This window comes from Oncorhynchus gorbuscha, linkage group LG21 (assembly GCF_021184085.1).
Source record: "Oncorhynchus gorbuscha isolate QuinsamMale2020 ecotype Even-year linkage group LG21, OgorEven_v1.0, whole genome shotgun sequence".
In the NCBI taxonomy this organism is placed as follows: domain Eukaryota; kingdom Metazoa; phylum Chordata; class Actinopteri; order Salmoniformes; family Salmonidae; genus Oncorhynchus; species Oncorhynchus gorbuscha.
Window position 1 is genome coordinate 268,955 of NC_060193.1, and position 22,389 is coordinate 291,343.

Sequence of the window (22,389 nt, forward strand, 5' to 3'; positions counted from 1 at the left end):
TTAAATGTAAATTAATCAAAAACCATGTACCTCTGAGTGTGAGTGTGTAGTGTCCAGTCTGGGTGTAGCTCACTGTCGGGCTGTAATTCTCGAGACTTCTGCAACACCGAAAGTTCTGGAACTCTCCTGTCTGCATCTCCACGGCAACCGCCTGTTCCTCCCAGGATGCCGGGCAGTACTGTAGGGGCACTGTCTCCATGGCAACGCGAGCCAGGCCCAGCCGACACCCACCCAACAACGAGACAGGAGAGGAGGGGGCCGTGAGGAAGGCCTGATCATCATCATCCTCATCTTCATCATAGTTGGTCTCCAGAAACTCCATGGAAGCTTCCCACAGACTGCCCTCTGATAGAGAGATGTTACAACTACACTGTTACTACAGACTGCCCTCTGACAGAGAGATGTCACAACTACACTGTTACTACAGACTGCCCTCTGACAGAGAAATGTCACAACTACACTGTTACTACAGACTGCCCTCTGACAGAGAGATGTCACAACTACACTGTTACTACAGACTGCCCTCTGACAGAGAGATGTTACAACTACACTGTTTCTACAGACTGCCCTCTGACAGAGAGATGTTACAACTACACTGTTACTACAGACTGCCCTCTGACAGAGAGATGTTACAACTACACTGTTTCTACAGACTGCCCTCTGACAGAGAGATGTTACAACTACACTGTTACTACAGACTGCCCTCTGACAGAGAGATGTTACAGACTGCCCTCTGACAGAGAGATGTCACAACTACACTGTTACTACAGACTGCCCTCTGACAGAGAGATGTTACAACTACACTGTTAATACAGACTGCCCTCTGACAGAGAGATGTCACAACTACACTGTTACTACAGACTGCCCTCTGACAGAGAGATGTCACAACTACACTGTTACTACAGACTACCCTCTGACAGAGAGATGTCACAACTACACTGTTACTACAGACTGCCCTCTGACAGAGAGATGTCACAACTACACTGTTACTACAGACTGCCCTCTGACAGAGAGATGTCACAACTACACTGTTACTACAGACTGCCCTCTGACAGAGAGATGTTACTACAGACTGCCCTCTGACAGAGAGATACCACAACTACACTGTTACTACAGACTGCCCTCTGACAGAGAGATGTTACAACTACACACTGTTACTACAGACTGCCCTCTGACAGAGAGATGTCACAACTACACTGTTACTACAGACTGCCCTCTGACAGAGAGATGTTACTACAGACTGCCCTCTGACAGAGAGATACCACAACTACACTGTTACTACAGACTGCCCTCTGACAGAGAGATGTTACAACTACACTGTTACTACAGACTGCCCTCTGACAGAGAGATGTCACAACTACACTGTTACTACAGACTGCCCTCTGACAGAGAAATGTTACAACTACACTGTTACTACAGACTGCCCTCTGACGGAGAGATGTTACAACTACACTGTTACTACAGACTGCCCTCTGACAGAGAGATGTCACAACTACACTGTTACTACAGACTGCCCTCTGACAGAGAGATGTTACAGACTGCCCTCTGACAGAGAGATGTCACAACTACACTGTTACTACAACTGCCCTCTGACAGAGAAATGTTACAACTACACTGTTTCTACAGACTGCCCTCTGACAGAGAGATGTTACAACTACACTGTTACTACAGACTGCCCTCTGACAGAGAGATGTTACAACTACACTGTTACTACAGACAGCCCTCTGATACAGTCACCGTTTCACCTCCATCACTCATTTAGTGGTTAATAGTGGCTACTCCATCACTCATTTAGTGGTTAATAGTGTCTACTCCATCACTCATTTAGTGGTTAATAGTGGCTACTCCATCACTCATTTAGTGGTTAATAGTGGCTACTCCATCACTCATTTAGTGGTTAATAGTGGCTACTCCATCACCATTTAGTGGTTAATAGTGGCTACTCCATCACTCATTTAGTGGTTAATAGTGGTTAATAGTGACTACTCCATCACTCATTTAGTGGTTTAGTGGCTACTCCATCACTCATTTAGTGGTTAATAGTGGCTACTCCATCACTCATTTAGTGGTTAATAGTAGTGCTACTCCATCACCCATTTAGTGGTTAATAGTGGCTACTCCATCACCCATTTAGTGGTTAATAGTGGCTACTCCATCACCCATTTAGTGGTTAATAGTGGCTACTCCATCACCCATTTAGTGGTTAATAGTGGTTAATAGTGACTACTCCATCACTCATTTAGTGGTTAATAGTGGCTACTCCATCACTCATTTAGTGGTTAATAGTGGCTACTCCATCACTCATTTAGTGGTTAATAGTGGTTAATAGTGACTACTCCATCACTCATTTAGTGGTTAGTGGCTACTCCATCACTCATTTAGTGGTTAATAGTGGTTAATAGTGGCTACTCCATCACTCATTTAGTGGTTAATAGTGGTTAATAGTGACTACTCCATCACTCATTTAGTGGTTAGTGGCTACTCCATCACTCATTTAGTGGTTAATAGTGGCTACTCCATCACTCATTTAGTGGTTAATAGTGGCTACTCCATCACCCATTTAGTGGTTAATAGTGGCTACTCCCATCACCCATTTAGTGGTTAATAGTGGCTACTCCATCACCCATTTAGTGGTTAATAGTGGCTACTCCATCACCCATTTAGTGGTTAATAGTGGTTAATAGTGACTACTCCATCACTCATTTAGTGGTTAATAGTGGCTACTCCATCACTCATTTAGTGGTTAATAGTGGCTACTCCATCACTCATTTAGTGGTTAATAGTGGTTAATAGTGACTACTCCATCACTCATTTAGTGGTTAGTGGCTACTCCATCACTCATTTAGTGGTTAATAGTGGCTACTCCATCACTCATTTAGTGGTTAATAGTGGCTACTCCATCACCCATTTAGTGGTTAATAGTGGCTACTCCATCACCCATTTAGTGGTTAATAGTGGCTACTCCATCACCCATTTAGTGGTTAATAGTGGCTACTCCATCACCCATTTAGTGGTTAATAGTGGTTAATAGTGACTACTCCATCACTCATTTAGTGGTTAATAGTGGCTACTCCATCACTCATTTAGTGGTTAATAGTGGCTACTCCATCACCCATTTAGTGGTTAATAGTGGCTACTCCATCACCCATTTAGTGGTTAATAGTGTCTACTCCATCACCCATTTAGTGGTTAATAGTGGCTACTCCATCACCCATTTAGTGGTTAATAGTAGTTAATAGTGACTACTCCATCACTCATTTAGTGGTTAATAGTGGCTACTCCATCACTCATTTAGTGGTTAATAGTGGCTACTCCATCACTCATTTAGTGGTTAATAGTGGCTACTCCATCACCCATTTAGTGGTTAATAGTGGCTACTCCATCACCCATTTAGTGGTTAATAGTGGCTACTCCATCACCCATTTAGTGGTTAATAGTGTCTACTCCATCACTCATTTAGTGGTTAATAGTGGCTAATCCATCACTCATTTAGTGGTTAATAGTGGCTACTCCATCACCCATTTAGTGGTTAATAGTGGCTACTCCATCACCCATTTAGTGGTTAATAGTGGCTACTCCATCACCCACTTAGTGGTTAATAGTGGCTACTCCATCACCCATTTAGTGGTTAATAGTGGTTAATAGTGACTACTCCATCACTCATTTAGTGGTTAATAGTGGCTACTCCATCACTCATTTAGTGGTTAATAGTGGCTACTCCATCACTCATTTAGTGGTTAATAGTGGCTACTCCATCACCCATTTAGTGGTTAATAGTGGCTACTCCATCACCCATTTAGTGGTTAATAGTGTCTACTCCATCACCCATTTAGTGGTTAATAGTGGCTACTCCATCACCCATTTAGTGGTTAATAGTGGCTACTCCATCACCCATTTAGTGGTTAATAGTGGCTACTCCATCACCCATTTAGTGGTTAATAGTGTCTACTCCATTACTCATTTAGTGGTTAGTGGCTACTCCATCACTCATTTAGTGGTTAATAGTGGCTACTCCATCACCCATTTAGTGGTTAATAGTGGTTAATAGTGGCTACTCCATCACTCATTTAGTGGTTAATAGTGACTAGTCCATCACCCATTTAGTGGTTAATAGTGGCTACTCCATCACTCATTTAGTGGTTAATAGTGGCTACTCCATCACTCATTTAGTGGTTAATAGTGACTACTCCATCACCCATTTAGTGGTTAATAGTGGCTACTCCATCACTCATTTAGTGGTTAATAGTGGCTACTCCATCACTCATTTAGTGGTTAATAGTGACTACTCCATCACTCATTTAGTGGTTAATAGTGGCTACTCCATCACTCATTTATTGGTTAATAGTGGCTACTCCATCACTCGAGGTGCTCAGTGGTTTTTAGTGGGCGTATATCCCTCCATGTGCATATTGTCATTTCTCTGCACCTTCCTGCTGCGTCAGAGGTGAAATGGACTGCTCTACCTAATTATTCTATATCGACATTTATATTTGGTTATTGAGGGAAGTAATTACCTCGATAATTATTGATATGGATTTATCGTCCAGCCCATTTATCTACTGCCCTTTGAGACATGTTACAACTACAACGTTACTACAACACTACTACAACCTTACTACAGACATGTTACAACTACAACCTTCCTACAACCTTACTACAGACTGCCCTTTGAGACATGTTTAAACAACAACGTTACTACAACACTACTACAACCTTACTACAGACATGTTACAACTACACCCTTACTACAACACTACTACAACCTTACTACAGACTGCCCTTTGAGACCTGTTACAACTACAACGTTACTATAACCTTACTACAACATTACTACAGACTGCCATTTGAGACATGTTACTACAACCTTACTACAGACATGTTACAACTACTTACTACAGACTGCCCTTGAGACATGTTACTACATTGTTACTACAACCTTACTACCGGGTTCTGTTCCTCTAAAATCAGTCTGACCTGTGTACTACTAATCAGTCTGACCTGTGTATTACTAATCAGTCTGACCTGTGTACTACTACATTACTAATCAGTCTGACCTGTGTATTACTAATCAGTCTGACCTGTGTATTACTACATTACTAATCAGTCTGACCTGTGTATTACTACATTACTAATCAGTCTGACCTGTGTACTACTACATTACTAATCAGTCTGACCTGTGTATTACTAATCAGTCTGACCTGTGTATTACTACATTACTAATCAGTCTGACCTGTGTATTACTAATCAGTCTGACCTGTGTATTACTAATCAGTCTGACCTGTGTACTACTGCATTACTAATCAGTCTGACCTGTGTATTACTACATTACTAATCAGTCTGACCTGTGTATTACTAATCAGTCTGACCTGTGTACTACTGCATTACTAATCAGTCTGACCTGTGTATTACTAATCAGTCTGACCTGTGTATTACTAATCAGTCTGACCTGTGTACTACTGCATTACTAATCAGTCTGACCTGTGTATTACTACATTACTAATCAGTCTGACCTGTGTACTACTACATTACTAATCAGTCTGACCTGTGTATTACTACATTACTAATCAGTCTGACCTGTGTACTACTACATTACTAATCAGTCTGACCTGTGTATTACTACATTACTAATCAGTCTGACATGCGTATTACTAATCAGTCTGACCTGTGTATTACTACATTACTAATCAGTCTGACCTGTGTACTACTACATTACTAATCAGTCTAACCTGTCTATCACTACATTACTAATCAGTCTGACCTGTGTATTACTCCATTACTAATCAGTCTGACCTGTGTATTACTAATCAGTCTGACCTGTGTATTACTACATTACTAATCAGTCTGACCTGTGTATTACTACATTACTAATCAGTCTGACCTGTGTATTACTACATTACTAATCAGTCTGACCTGTGTATTACTAATCAGTCTGACCTGTGTACTACTGCATTACTAATCAGTCTGACCTGTGTATTACTAATCAGTCTGACCTGTGTATTACTACATTACTAATCAGTCTGACCTGTGTATTACTAATCAGTCTGACCTGTGTATTACTACATTACTAATCAGTCTGACCTGTGTATTACTACATTACTAATCAGTCTGACCTGTGTATTTGTAAGTCGCTCTGGATAAGAGCGTCTGCTAAATGACTTAAATGTAAATGTAAATGTATTACTAATCAGTCTGACCTGTGTATTACTACATTACTAATCAGTCTGACCTGTGTATTACTACATTACTAATCAGTCTGACCTGTGTATTACTAATCAGTCTGACCTGTGTATTACTACATTACTAATCAGTCTGACCTGTGTATTACTACATTACTAATCAGTCTGACCTGTGTATTACTACATTACTAATCAGTCTGACCTGTGTATTACTAATCAGTCTGACCTGTGTATTACTACATTACTAATCAGTCTGACCTGTGTATTTGTAAGTCGCTCTGGATAAGAGCGTCTGCTAAATGACTTAAATGTAAATGTAAATGTATTACTAATCAGTCTGACCTGTGTATTACTACATTACTAATCAGTCTGACCTGTGTATTACTAATCAGTCTGATCTGTGTATTACTACATTACTAATCAGTCTGACCTGTGTATTACTACATTACTAATCAGTCTGACCTGTGTATTACTACATTACTAATCAGTCTGACCTGTGTATTACTACATTACTAATCAGTCTGACCTGTTCCTGTGTCGGTCTCCTCCTCTGGATGGGTCCCTAGAGTCAGTCTGCAGAAAAAAGCAGAGAACCGGTGAGACACACACACATTATACACACACACACACATTACACACATTACACACATTACACACACACACACACACACACACATTACACACACACACACACACACACACACACACACACACACACACACACACACACACACACACAGAGCGAGAACCCTTGCTCCAGAGTTCCTCTGTGGAGATAGGAGAACGTTCCAGAAGGACAAACCATCCAGAATGCCAAGTGTCACATCTGGAGAAAACCTGGTACCATCCCTACGGTGAAGCATGGTGATGGCAGCATTATGCTGTGGGTATGTTTTTAAGCAGCAGGGACTGGGAGACTAGTCAGGATCGATGGAAAGATGAACGGAGAAAAGTACAGGGAGATCCTTGATGAAAATCTGCTCCAGTGTGCTCAGGACCTCAGACTGGGGCGAAGGTTCACCTTCCAAAAGGACAACGAACCTAAGCACATTGTAATCACTGCCAGAGGTGCTTCAACAAAACCTAAGCACATTGTAATCACTGCCAGAGGTGCTTCAACAAAACCTAAGCACATTGTAATCACTGCCAGAGGTGCTTCAACAAAACCTAAGCACATTGTAATCACTGCCAGAGGTGCTTCAACAAAACCTAAGCACATTGTAATCACTGCCAGAGGTGCTTCAACAAAACCTAAGCACATTGTAATCACTGCCAGAGGTGCTTCAACAAAACCTAAGCACATTGTAATCACTGCCAGAGGTGCTTCAACAAAACCTAAGCACATTGTAATCACTGCCAGAGGTGCTTCAACAAAACCTAAGCACATTGTAATCACTGCCAGAGGTGCTTCAACAAAGCACGCGTCACGTGATGTATTTTTGTCTCTACCTTCTTGCCCTTTGTGCTGTTGTCTGTTGCCCAATAATATGTGCCATGTTGTTCTTGCTACTTGCAGTGTTGTCATGTGTTGCTGCCATGCTGTGTTGTCATGTGTTGCAGTGTTGTCATGTGTTGCTGCCTTGCAGTGTTGCTGCCACTATGCTGTGTTGTCATGTGTTGCTGCCTTGCTGTGTTGCTGCCTTGCTGTGTTGTCATGTGTTGCTGCCTTGCTGTGTTGTCATGTGTTGCTGTGTTGTCATGTGTTGCTGCCTTGCTGTGTTGTCATGTGTTGCTACCTTGCTGTGTTGTCATGTGTTGCTGCCTTGCTGTGTTGTCATGTGTTGCTGCCTTGCTGTGTTGTCATGTGTTGCTGCCTTGCTGTGTTGTCATGTGTTGCTGCCTTGCAGTGTTGTCATGTGTTGCTGCCATGCCGTGTTGCTACTATGCTGTGTTGTCATGTGTTGCTGCCTTGCTGTGTTGCTGCCTTGCTGTGTTGTCATGTGTTGCTGCCTTGCTGTGTTGTCATGTGTTGCTGCCTTGCTGTCTTATATGTAGTGTTGTCATGTGTTGCTGCCTTGCTGTGTTGTCATGTGTTGCTACCTTGCTGTGTTGTCATGTGTTGCTGCCTTGCTGTGTTGTCATGTGTTGCTGCCTTGCTGTGTTGTCATGTGTTGTCATGTGTTGCTGCCTTGCTGTGTTGTCATGTGTTGTCATGTGTTGCTGCCTTGCTGTGTTATCATGTGTTGCTGTGTTGTCATGTGTTGCTGCCTTGCTGTGTTGTCATGTGTTGCTGCCTTGCTGTGTTGTCATGTGTTGCTGCCTTGCTGTGTTGTCGTCCTGTATTTATATCTATATTTTTAATGCCCCCGTCCCCGTAGGTCTTTCTCCTTCTGGTAGGCCGTCATTGTAAATAAGAATTTGTTCTTAACTGACTTACTGAAATAAAATAAAAACGTAAATGTGATGTTTCAGTTTTTAATTTTTAATACATATGCAAAAAAATCTGAAAACCTGTTTTTGCTTTTTGGGGTATTGTGTGTAGATTGATGAGGAACAAGAACAATGTAATCCATTTTAGAATAAGGCTGTAAAGTAACAACATGTAGAAAAAGTCAAGGGGTCTGAATACTTTCCGGATGCCCTGAACACCAGTCTCAACGTCAACAGTGAAGAGGCGACTCCGGGATGCTGGCCTTCTAGGCAGAGTTCCTCTGTCCAGTCTCAACGTCAACAGTGAAGAGGCGACTCCGGGATGCTGGCCTTCTAGGCAGAGTTCCTCTGTCCAGTGTCTGTGTTCTTTTTCCCATCTTAATCTTAATTTTTATTGGCCAGTCTGCGATATGGCATTTTCATGGCAAATTAATTACTTAAAAATCATACAATGTAATTTTCTGGATTTTTGTTTTAGATTCCGTCTCTCACAGTTGAAGTGTACCTATGATAAAAATTACAGACCTCTACATGCTTTCTAAGTAAGGTAACACTGCGGATTTTGCAGGTTATCAAATACTTGTTCTCCCCACTGTATATGCACACACTATATATACACAGACTATATAGTTACCCACCTCTTCCTGGGGGGTCCAGCACTGCTGAAAAGTTTTCTCTTTGGGGATTTACCGTTGCCGAGTCCTAACCTACAACACACAATAACACCTAACCTTCAACACACAATAACACCTAACCTTCAACACACAATAACACCTAACCTTCAACACACAATAACACCTAACCTTCAACACACAATAACACCTAACCTTCAACACACAATAACACCTAACCTTCAACACACAATAATATATACACAATAACACCTAACCTTCAACACACAATAACACCTAACCTTCAACACACAATAACACCTAACCTTCAACACACAATAATATATACACAATAACACCTAACCTACAACACACAATAACACCTAACCTACAACACACAATAACACCTAACCTACAACACACAATAACACCTTAACACAATAATATAACACACAATAACACCTAACCTTCAACACACAATAATATATACACAATAACACCTAACCTACAACACATAATAACACCTAACCTACAACACACAATAATATATACACAATAACACCTAACCTACAACACATAATAACACCTAACCTTCAACACACAATAACACCTAACCTTCAACACACAATAACACCTAACCTTAACACACAATAACACCTAACCTTCAACACACAATAACACCTAACCTTCAACACACAATAATATACACACAATAACACCTAACCTTCAACACACAATAATATATACACAATAACACCTAACCTACAACACACAATAACACCTAACCTTCAACACACAATAATATACACAATAACACAATAACACCTTCAAACCTACACAATAACACCTAACACACAATAACACCTAACCTTCAACACACAATAATATATACACAATAACACCTAACCTTCAACACACAATAACACCTAACCTTCAACACACAATACACCTAACCTTCAACACAAACCTTCAACACACAATAACACCTAACCTTCAACACACAATAACACAATAACACCTAACACAATAATATATACACAATAACACCTAACCTTCAACACACAATAACACCTAACCTTCAACACACAATAACACCTAACCTTCAACACACAATAACACCTAACCTTCAACACACAATAACACCTAACCTTCAACACACAATAATATATACACAATAACACCTAACCTTCAACACACAATAATATATACACAATAACACCTAACCTACAACACACAATAACACCTAACCTACAACACACAATAACACCTAACCTTCAACACACAATAATATATACATAATAACACCTAACCTTCAACACACAATAATATATACATAATAACACCTAACCTACAACACACAATAACACCTAACCTTCAACACACAATAATATATACACAATAACACCTAACCTTCAACACACAATAACACCTAACCTTCAACACACAATAATATATACACAATAACACCTAACCTTCAACACACAATAACACCTAACCTTCAACACACAATAATATATACACAATAACACCTAACCTTCAACACACAATAACACCTAACCTTCAACACACAATAATATATACATAATAACACCTAACCTACAACACACAATAACACCTAACCTTCAACACACAATAATATATACACAATAACACCTAACCTTCAACACACAATAACACCTAACCTTCAACACACAATAATATATACACAATAACACCTAACCTACAACACACAATAACACCTAACCTACAACACACAATAACACCTAACCTACAACACACAATAATACATACACAATAACACCTAACCTTCAACACACAATAATATATACATAATAACACCTAACCTACAACACACAATAATATATACATAATAACACCTAACCTACAACACATAATAATATATACATAATAACACCTAACCTACAACACACAATAACACCTAACCTACAACACACAATAACACCTAACCTACAACACACAATAATATATACATAATAACACCTAACCTTCAACACACAATAACACCTAACCTACAACACACAATAACACCTAACCTACAACACACAATAACACCTAACCTACAACACACAATAATACATACATAATAACACCTAACCTACAACACACAATAATATATACATAATAACACCTAACCTACAACACATAATAACACCTAACCTTCAACACACAATAATATATACATAATAACACCTAACCTACAACACAATAATAACACCTAACCTTCAACACACAATAACACCTAACCTTCAACACACAATAATATATACATAATAACACCTAACCTACAACACAATAATATATACATAATAACACCTAACCTTCAACACACAATAATATATACATAATAACACCTAACCTTCAACACACAATAACACCTAACCTTCAACACACAATAATATATACATAATAACACCTAACCTACAACACAATAATATATACATAATAACACCTAACCTACAACACACAATAATATATACATAATAACACCTAACCTACAACACACAATAATATATACATAATAGCACCTAACCTACAACACACAATAACACCTAACCTACAACACACAATAACACCTAACCTTCAACACACAATAATATATACATAATAACACCTAACCTTCAACACACAATAATATATACATAATAACACCTAACCTACAACACACAATAATATATACACAATAACACCTAACCTACAACACACAATAACACCTAACCTACAACACACAATAACACCTAACCTTCAACACACAATAATATATACACAATAACACCTAACCTACAACACACAATAACACCTAACCTACAACACACAATAACACCTAACCTTCAACACACAATAATATATACACAATAACACCTAACCTACAACACACAATAACACCTAACCTACAACACAAAATAATACATACACAATAACACCTAACCTTCAACACACAATAATATATACATAATAACACCTAACCTACAACACACAATAATATATACATAATAACACCTAACCTACAACACACAATAATAACACCTAATACACAATAACACCTAACCTTCAACACACAATAATATATACACAATAACACCTAACCTTCAACACACAATAATACCTAATCAACACAATAACACCTAACCTTCAACACACAATAATATATACATAATAACACCTAACCTACAACACACAATAATATATACATAATAACACCTAACCTACAACACACAATAATATATACATAATAACACCTAACCTTCAACACACAATAACACCTAACCTTCAACACACAATAACACCTAACCTTCAACACATAATAACACCTAACCTACAACACACAATAATACATACATAATAACACCTAACCTTCAACACACAATAACACCTAACCTTCAACACACAATAACACCTAACCTTCAACACATAATAACACCTAACCTTCAACACACAATAATAACACCTAATACACAATAACACCTAACCTTCAATACACAATAACACCTAACCTTCAACACAATAATATATACATAATAACACCTAACCTTCAACACATAATAACACCTAACCTTCAACACACAATAACACCTAACCTTCAACACACAATAACACCTAACCTTCAACACACAATAACACCTAACCTTCAACACATAATAACACCTAACCTTCAACACACAATAATATATACACAATAACACCTAACCTTCAACACATAATAACACCTAACCTTCAACACACAATAACACCTAACCTTCAACACACAATAACACCTAACCTTCAACTAACCTTAATAATAACACCTAACCTTCAAACACAATAATATATACACAATAACACCTAACCTTCAACACACAATAACACCTAACCTTCAACACAATAATATATACACAATAACACCTAACCTTCAACACACAATAACACCTAACCTTCAACACACAATAACACCTAACCTTCAACACAATAATATATACATAATAACACCTAACCTTCAACACACAATAATATATACATAATAACACCTAACCTTCAACACATAATAACACCTAACCTTCAACACACAATAACACCTAACCTTCAACACATAATAACACCTAACCTTCAACACAATAATATATACATAATAACACCTAACCTTCAACACATAATAACACCTAACCTTCAACACACAATAACACCTAACCTACAACACACAATAACACCTAACCTTCAACACACAATAATATATACATAATAACACCTAACCTACAACACACAATAACACCTAACCTTCAACACACAATAACACCTAACCTTCAACACACAATAATATATACATAATAACACCTAACCTTCAACACACAATAATATATACATAATAACACCTAACCTTCAACACACAATAACACCTAACCTACAACACACAATAACACCTAACCTTCAACACACAATAATATATACATAATAACACCTAACCTACAACACACAATAACACCTAACCTACAACACACAATAATATATACACAATAACACCTAACCTTCAACACACAATAACACCTAACCTTCAACACACAATACCTAACCTTATACATAATAACACCTAACCTACAACACACAATAACACCTAACCTACAACACACAATAATATATACACAATAACACCTAACCTTCAACACACAATAACACCTAACCTTCAACACACAATAATATATACATAATAACACCTAACCTACAACACACAATAATATATACATAATAACACCTAACCTACAACACACAATAATATATACATAATAACACCTAACCTACAACACACAATAATATATACACAATAACACCTAACCTTCAACACACAATAATATATACACAATAACACCTAACCTTCAACACACAATAACACCTAACCTTCAACACACAATAACACCTAACCTTCAACACACAATATTATATACATAATAACACCTAACCTACAACACACAATAATATATACATAATAACACCTAACCTTCAACACACAATAATATATACATAATAACACCTAACCTTCAACACACAATAACACCTAACCTTCAACACAATAATATATACATAATAACACCTAACCTACAACACACAATAATATATACATAATAACACCTAACCTTCAACACACAATAATATATACATAATAACACCTAACCTTCAACACACAATAATATATACATAATAACACCTAACCTTCAACACACAATAATATATACACAATAACACCTAACCTACAACACAGAATAATATATACACAATAACACCTAACCTACAACACACAATAACACTTAACCTTCAACACACAATAATATATACATAATAGCACCTAACCTTCAACACAGAATAATATATACATAATAACACCTAACCTACAACACACAATAATATATACATAATAACACCTAACCTTCAACACACAATAATATATACACAATAACACCTAACCTACAACACACAATAACACCTAACCTTCAACACACAATAATATATACACAATAACACCTAACCTTCAACACACAATAATATATACATAATAGCACCTAACCTTCAACACACAATAATATATACATAATAACACCTAACCTACAACACAATAATATATACATAATAACACCTAACCTTCAACACACAATAACACCTAACCTACAACACACAATAACACCTAACCTACAACACACAATAATATATACATAATAACACCTAACCTTCAACACACAATAACACCTAACCTTCAACACACAATAACACCTAACATTCAACACACAATAATATATACATAATAACACCTAACCTTCAACACACAATAATATATACATAATAACACCTAACCTACAACACACAATAACACCTAACCTTCAACACACAATAACACCTAACCTTCAACACACAATAATATATACATAATAACACCTAACCTTCAACACACAATAATATATACACAATAACACCTAACCTACAACACACAATAATATATACACAATAACACCTAACCTTCAACACACAATAATATATACACAATAACACCTAACCTACAACACACAATAACACCTAACCTTCAACACACAATAATATATACATAATAACACCTAACCTTCAACACACAATAATATATACACAATAACACCTAACCTACAACACACAATAATATATACACAATAACACCTAACCTACAACACACAATAACACCTAACCTACAACACACAATAACACCTAACCTTCAACACACAATAATATATACACAATAACACCTAACCTACAACACACAATAACACCTAACCTTCAACAACACACAACCTAACCTTCAACACACAATATACACAATAACACCTAACCTACAACACACAATAACACCTAACCTACAACACAAAATAATACATACACAATAACACCTAACCTTCAACACACAATAATATATACATAATAACACCTAACCTACAACACACAATAATATATACATAATAACACCTAACCTACAACACACAATAATATATACACAATAACACCTAACCTTCAACACACAATAATATATACACAATAACACCTAACCTTCAACACACAATAACACCTAACCTTCAACACACAATAACACCTAACCTTCAACACACAATAATATATACATAATAACACCTAACCTACAACACACAATAATATATACATAATAACACCTAACCTACAACACACAATAATATATACATAATAACACCTAACCTTCAACACACAATAACACCTAACCTTCAACACATAATAACACCTAACCTACAACACACAATAATACATACATAATAACACCTAACCTTCAACACACAATAACACCTAACCTTCAACACACAATAACACCTAACCTTCAACACATAATAACACCTAACCTTCAACACACAATAATATATACACAATAACACCTAACCTTCAACACACAATAACACCTAACCTTCAACACAATAATATATACATAATAACACCTAACCTTCAACACATAATAACACCTAACCTTCAACACACAATAACACCTAACCTTCAACACACAATAACACCTAACCTTCAACACATAATAACACCTAACCTTCAACACACAATAATATATACACAATAACACCTAATCTTCAACACATAATAACACCTAACCTTCAACACACAATAACACCTAACCTTCAACACACAATAACACCTAACCTTCAACACACAATAACACCTAACCTTCAACACACAATAATATATACACAATAACACCTAACCTTCAACACACAATAACACCTAACCTTCAACACAATAATATATACACAATAACACCTAACCTTCAACACACAATAACACCTAACCTTCAACACACAATAACACCTAACCTTCAACACAATAATATATACATAATAACACCTAACCTTCAACACACAATAATATATACATAATAACACCTAACCTACAACACACAATAACATATACATAATAACACCTAACCTTCAACACATAATAAACCTAATCAACACATAATAACACCTAACCTTCAACACATAATAACACCTAACCTTCAACACACAATAACACCTAACCTAATCAACACATAATAACACCTAACCTTCAACACACAATAACACCTAACCTTCAACACATAATAACACCTAACCTTCAACACACAATAACACCTAACCTTCAACACACAATAACACCTAACCTTCAACACACAATAACACCTAACCTTCAACACACAATAACACCTAACCTTCAAACACAATAATAATAACACCTAACCTTCAACACACAATAATATATACATAATAACACCTAACCTTCAACACACAATAATATATACATAATAACACCTAACCTTCAACACACAATAACACTAACCTTCAACACCTAAACCTACAACACACAATAACACCTAACCTTCAACACACAATAATATATACATAATAACACCTAACCTACAACACACAATAACACCTAACCTACAACACACAATAATATATACACAATAACACCTAACCTTCAACACACAATAACACCTAACCTTCAACACACAATAATATATACATAATAACACCTAACCTACAACACACAATAACACCTAACCTACAACACACAATAATATATACACAATAACACCTAACCTTCAACACACAATAACACCTAACCTTCAACACACAATAATATATACATAATAACACCTAACCTCAACAATAATAACAATAATATATACATAATAACACCTAACCTACAACACACAATAATATATACATAATAACACCTAACCTACAACAATAACACCTAACCTTCAACACACAATAATATACACACAATAACACCTAACCTTCAACACACAATAATATATACACAATAACACCTAACCTTCAACACACAATAACACCTAACCTTCAACACACAATAACACCTAACCTTCACACAATAACATAATAACCTAACCTACAACACACAATAATATATACATAATAACACCTAACCTACAACACACAATAATATATACATAATAACACCTAACCTACAACACACAATAATATATACATAATAACACCTAACCTTCAACACACAATAATATATACACAATAACACCTAACCCAACACACAATAATATATACATAATAACACCTAACCTACAACACACAATAATATATACACAATAACACCTAACCTACAACACACAATAACACCTAACCTTCAACACACAATAATATATACATAATAGCACCTAACCTTCAACACAGAATAATATATACACAATAACACCTAACCTACAACACACAATAACACCTAACCTTCAACACACAATAACACCTAACCTTCAACACACAATAATATATATACATAATAACACCTAACCTTCAACACACAATAATATATACATAATAACACCTAACCTACAACACACAATAATATATATATAACACCTAATAACACAATAATATATACATAATAAACCTTCAACACACAATAATATATACATAATAACACCTAACCTTCAACACACAATAATATACACATAATAACACCTAACCTTCAACACACAATAACACCTAACCTTCAACACACAATAATATATACATAATAACACCTAACCTTCAACACACAATAATATATACATAATAACACCTAACCTCAACACACAACACACAATAACACCTAACCTTCAACACACAATAATATATACACAATAACACCTAACCTTCAACACACAATAATATATACATAATAGCACCTAACCTTCAACACACAATAATATATACATAATAACACCTAACCTACAACACAATAATATATACATAATAACACCTAACCTTCAACACACAATAACACCTAACCTACAACACACAATAACACCTAACCTACAACACACAATAATATATACATAATAACACCTAACCTTCAACACACAATAACACCTAACCTTCAACACACAATAACACCTAACCTTCAACACACAATAATATATACATAATAACACCTAACCTTCAACACACAATAATATATACATAATAACACCTAACCTACAACACACAATAACACCTAACCTTCAACACACAATAACACCTAACCTTCAACACACAATAATATATACATAATAACACCTAACCTTCAACACACAATAATATATACACAATAACACCTAACCTACAACACACAATAATATATACACAATAACACCTAACCTTCAACACACAATAATATATACACAATAACACCTAACCTACAACACACAATAACACCTAACCTTCAACACACAATAATATATACATAATAACACCTAACCTTCAACACACAATAATATATACACAATAACACCTAACCTACAACACACAATAATATATACACAATAACACCTAACCTACAACACACAATAACACCTAACCTTCAACACACAATAACACCTAACCTTCAACACACAATAATATATACATAATAACACCTAACCTTCAACACACAATAATATATACATAATAACACCTAACCTACAACACACAATAATATATACATAATAACACCTAACCTTCAACACACAATAATATATACATAATAACACCTAACCTTCAACACACAATAATATATACATAATAACACCTAACCTTCAACACACAATAATATATACATAATAACACCTAACCTTCAACACACAATAATATATACACAATAACACCTAACCTTCAACACACAATAACACCTAACCTTCAACACACAATAATATATACATAATAACACCTAACCTTCAACACACAATAATATATACACAATAACACCTAACCTTCAACACACAATAACACCTAACCTTCAACACACAATAATATATACATAATAACACCTAACCTTCAACACACAATAATATATACATAATAACACCTAACCTACAACACACAATAATATATACATAATAACACCTAACCTACAACACACAATAACACCTAACCTACAACACACAATAATATATACACAATAACACCTAACCTTCAACACACAATAATATATACACAATAACACCTAACCTTCAACACACAATAATATATACATAATAACACCTAACCTACAACACACAATAATATATACATAATAGCACCTAACCTTCAACACACAATAATATATACATAATAGCACCTAATCTTCAACACACAATAACACCTAACCTTCAACACACAATAATATATACATAATAGCACCTAACCTTCAACACACAATAATATATACATAATAGCACCTAACCTTCAACACACAATAATATATACATAATAGCACCTAATCTTCAACACACAATAACACCTAACCTTCAACACATAATAGCACCTAACCTTCAACACACAATAACACCTAACCTACAACACACAATAACACCTAACCTACAACACACAATAATATATACATAATAACACCTAACCTACAACACACAATAACACCTAACCTTCAACACACAATAACACCTAACCTTCAACACACAATAATATATACATAATAGCACCTAACCTTCAACACACAATAATATATACATAATAGCACCTAACCTTCAACACACAATAACACCTAACCTTCAACACACAATAACACCTAACCTTCAACACACAATAATATATACATAATAGCACCTAACCTTCAACACACAATAATATATACATAATAACACCTAACCTTCAACACACAATAACACCTAACCTACAACACACAATAACACCTAACCTTCAACACACAATAATATATACATAATAGCACCTAACCTTCAACACACAATAATATATACATAATAACACCTAACCTTCAACACACAATAATATATACATAATAACACCTAACCTACAACACACAATAACACCTAACCTTCAACACACAATAATATATACACAATAACACCTAACCTTCAACACACAATAACACCTAACCTTCAACACACTAATTCAACACCAATAAACCTTCAACACACAATAACACCTAACCTTCAACACACAATAACACCTAACCTTCAACACACAATAATATATACACAATAACACCTAACCTTCAACACACAATAACACCTAACCTTCAACACACAATAACACCTAACCTTCAACACACAATAATATATACACAATAACACCTAACCTACAACACACAATAATATATACATAATAGCACCTAACCTACAACACATAATAACACCTAACCTACAACACACAATAACACCTAACCTTCAACACACAATAACACCTAACCTTCAACACACAATAACACCTAACCTTCAACACACAATAATATATACACAATAACACCTAACCTACAACACACAATAATATATACATAATAGCACCTAACCTACAACACATAATAACACCTAACCTACAACACACAATAACACCTAACCTTCAACACACAATAACACCTAACCTACAACACATAATAACACCTAACCTACAACACACAATAACACCTAACCTTCAACACACAATAATATATACACAATAACACCTAACCTTCAACACACAATAATATATACATAATAACACCTAACCTTCAACACACAATAATATATACACAATAACACCTAACCTACAACACACAATAATATATACATAATAACACCTAACCTTCAACACACAATAATATATACATAATAACACCTAACCTTCAACACACAATAATATATACATAATAACACCTAACCTTCAACACACAATAATATATACATAATAACACCTAACCTTCAACACATAATAACACCTAACCTACAACACACAATAACACCTAACCTTCAACACACAATAACACCTAACCTACAACACACAATAACACCTAACCTTCAACACACAATAACACCTAACCTTCAACACACAATAATATATACATAATAACACCTAACCTTCAACACACAATAACACCTAACCTACAACACACAATAATATATACATAATAACACCTAACCTTCAACACACAATAACACCTAACCTTCAACACACAATAATATATACATAATAGCACCTAACCTTCAACACACAATAATATATACATAATAGCACCTAACCTTCAACACACAATAATATATACACAATAACACCTAACCTACAACACACAATAACACCTAACCTTCAACACACAATAATATATACATAATAGCACCTAACCTTCAACACACAATAACACCTAACCTTCAACACACAATAATATATACATAATAGCACCTAACCTTCAACACACAATAATATATACATAATAGCACCTAACCTTCAACACACAATAACACCTAACCTACAACACACAATAATATATACATAATAACACCTAACCTTCAACACACAATAATATATACATAATAACACCTAACCTTCAACACACAATAATATATACATAATAACACCTAACCTACAACACATAATAACACCTAACCTTCAACACACAATAACACCTAACCTTCAACACACAATAATATATACACAATAGCACCTAACCTTCAACACACAATAATATATACATAATAACACCTAACCTACAACACACAATAACACCTAACCTTCAACACACAATAACACCTAACCTTCAACACACAATAATATATACACAATAACACCTAACCTTCAACACACAATAACACCTAACCTTCAACACACAATAACACCTAACCTTCAACACACAATAATATATACACAATAACACCTAACCTTCAACACACAATAACACCTAACCTTCAACACACAATAACACCTAACCTTCAACACACAATAATATATACACAATAACACCTAACCTACAACACACAATAATATATA

At 35.5% G+C, this 22,389-nt stretch overlaps 1 protein-coding gene across 2 annotated transcripts in view; it reads right to left on the minus strand.

Annotated features, from left to right (window-relative positions):
- Positions 1 to 22,389, minus strand: part of LOC124007649 — a 36,825-nt gene that overhangs the window by 12,091 nt on the left and 2,345 nt on the right. Inside the window, exons 2-4 of one of the 2 annotated variants that reach the window (XM_046318310.1) lie at positions 9,185 to 9,253; positions 6,703 to 6,749; positions 31 to 345 (exon numbers count right to left, since the gene is read on the minus strand). In XM_046318310.1, coding sequence (XP_046174266.1) covers positions 31 to 345; positions 6,703 to 6,749; positions 9,185 to 9,253 — 431 coding nt within the window. The remainder of the gene's footprint in view (positions 1 to 30; positions 346 to 6,702; positions 6,750 to 9,184; positions 9,254 to 22,389) is intronic. The other variant, XM_046318312.1, reaches the window with a different exon arrangement.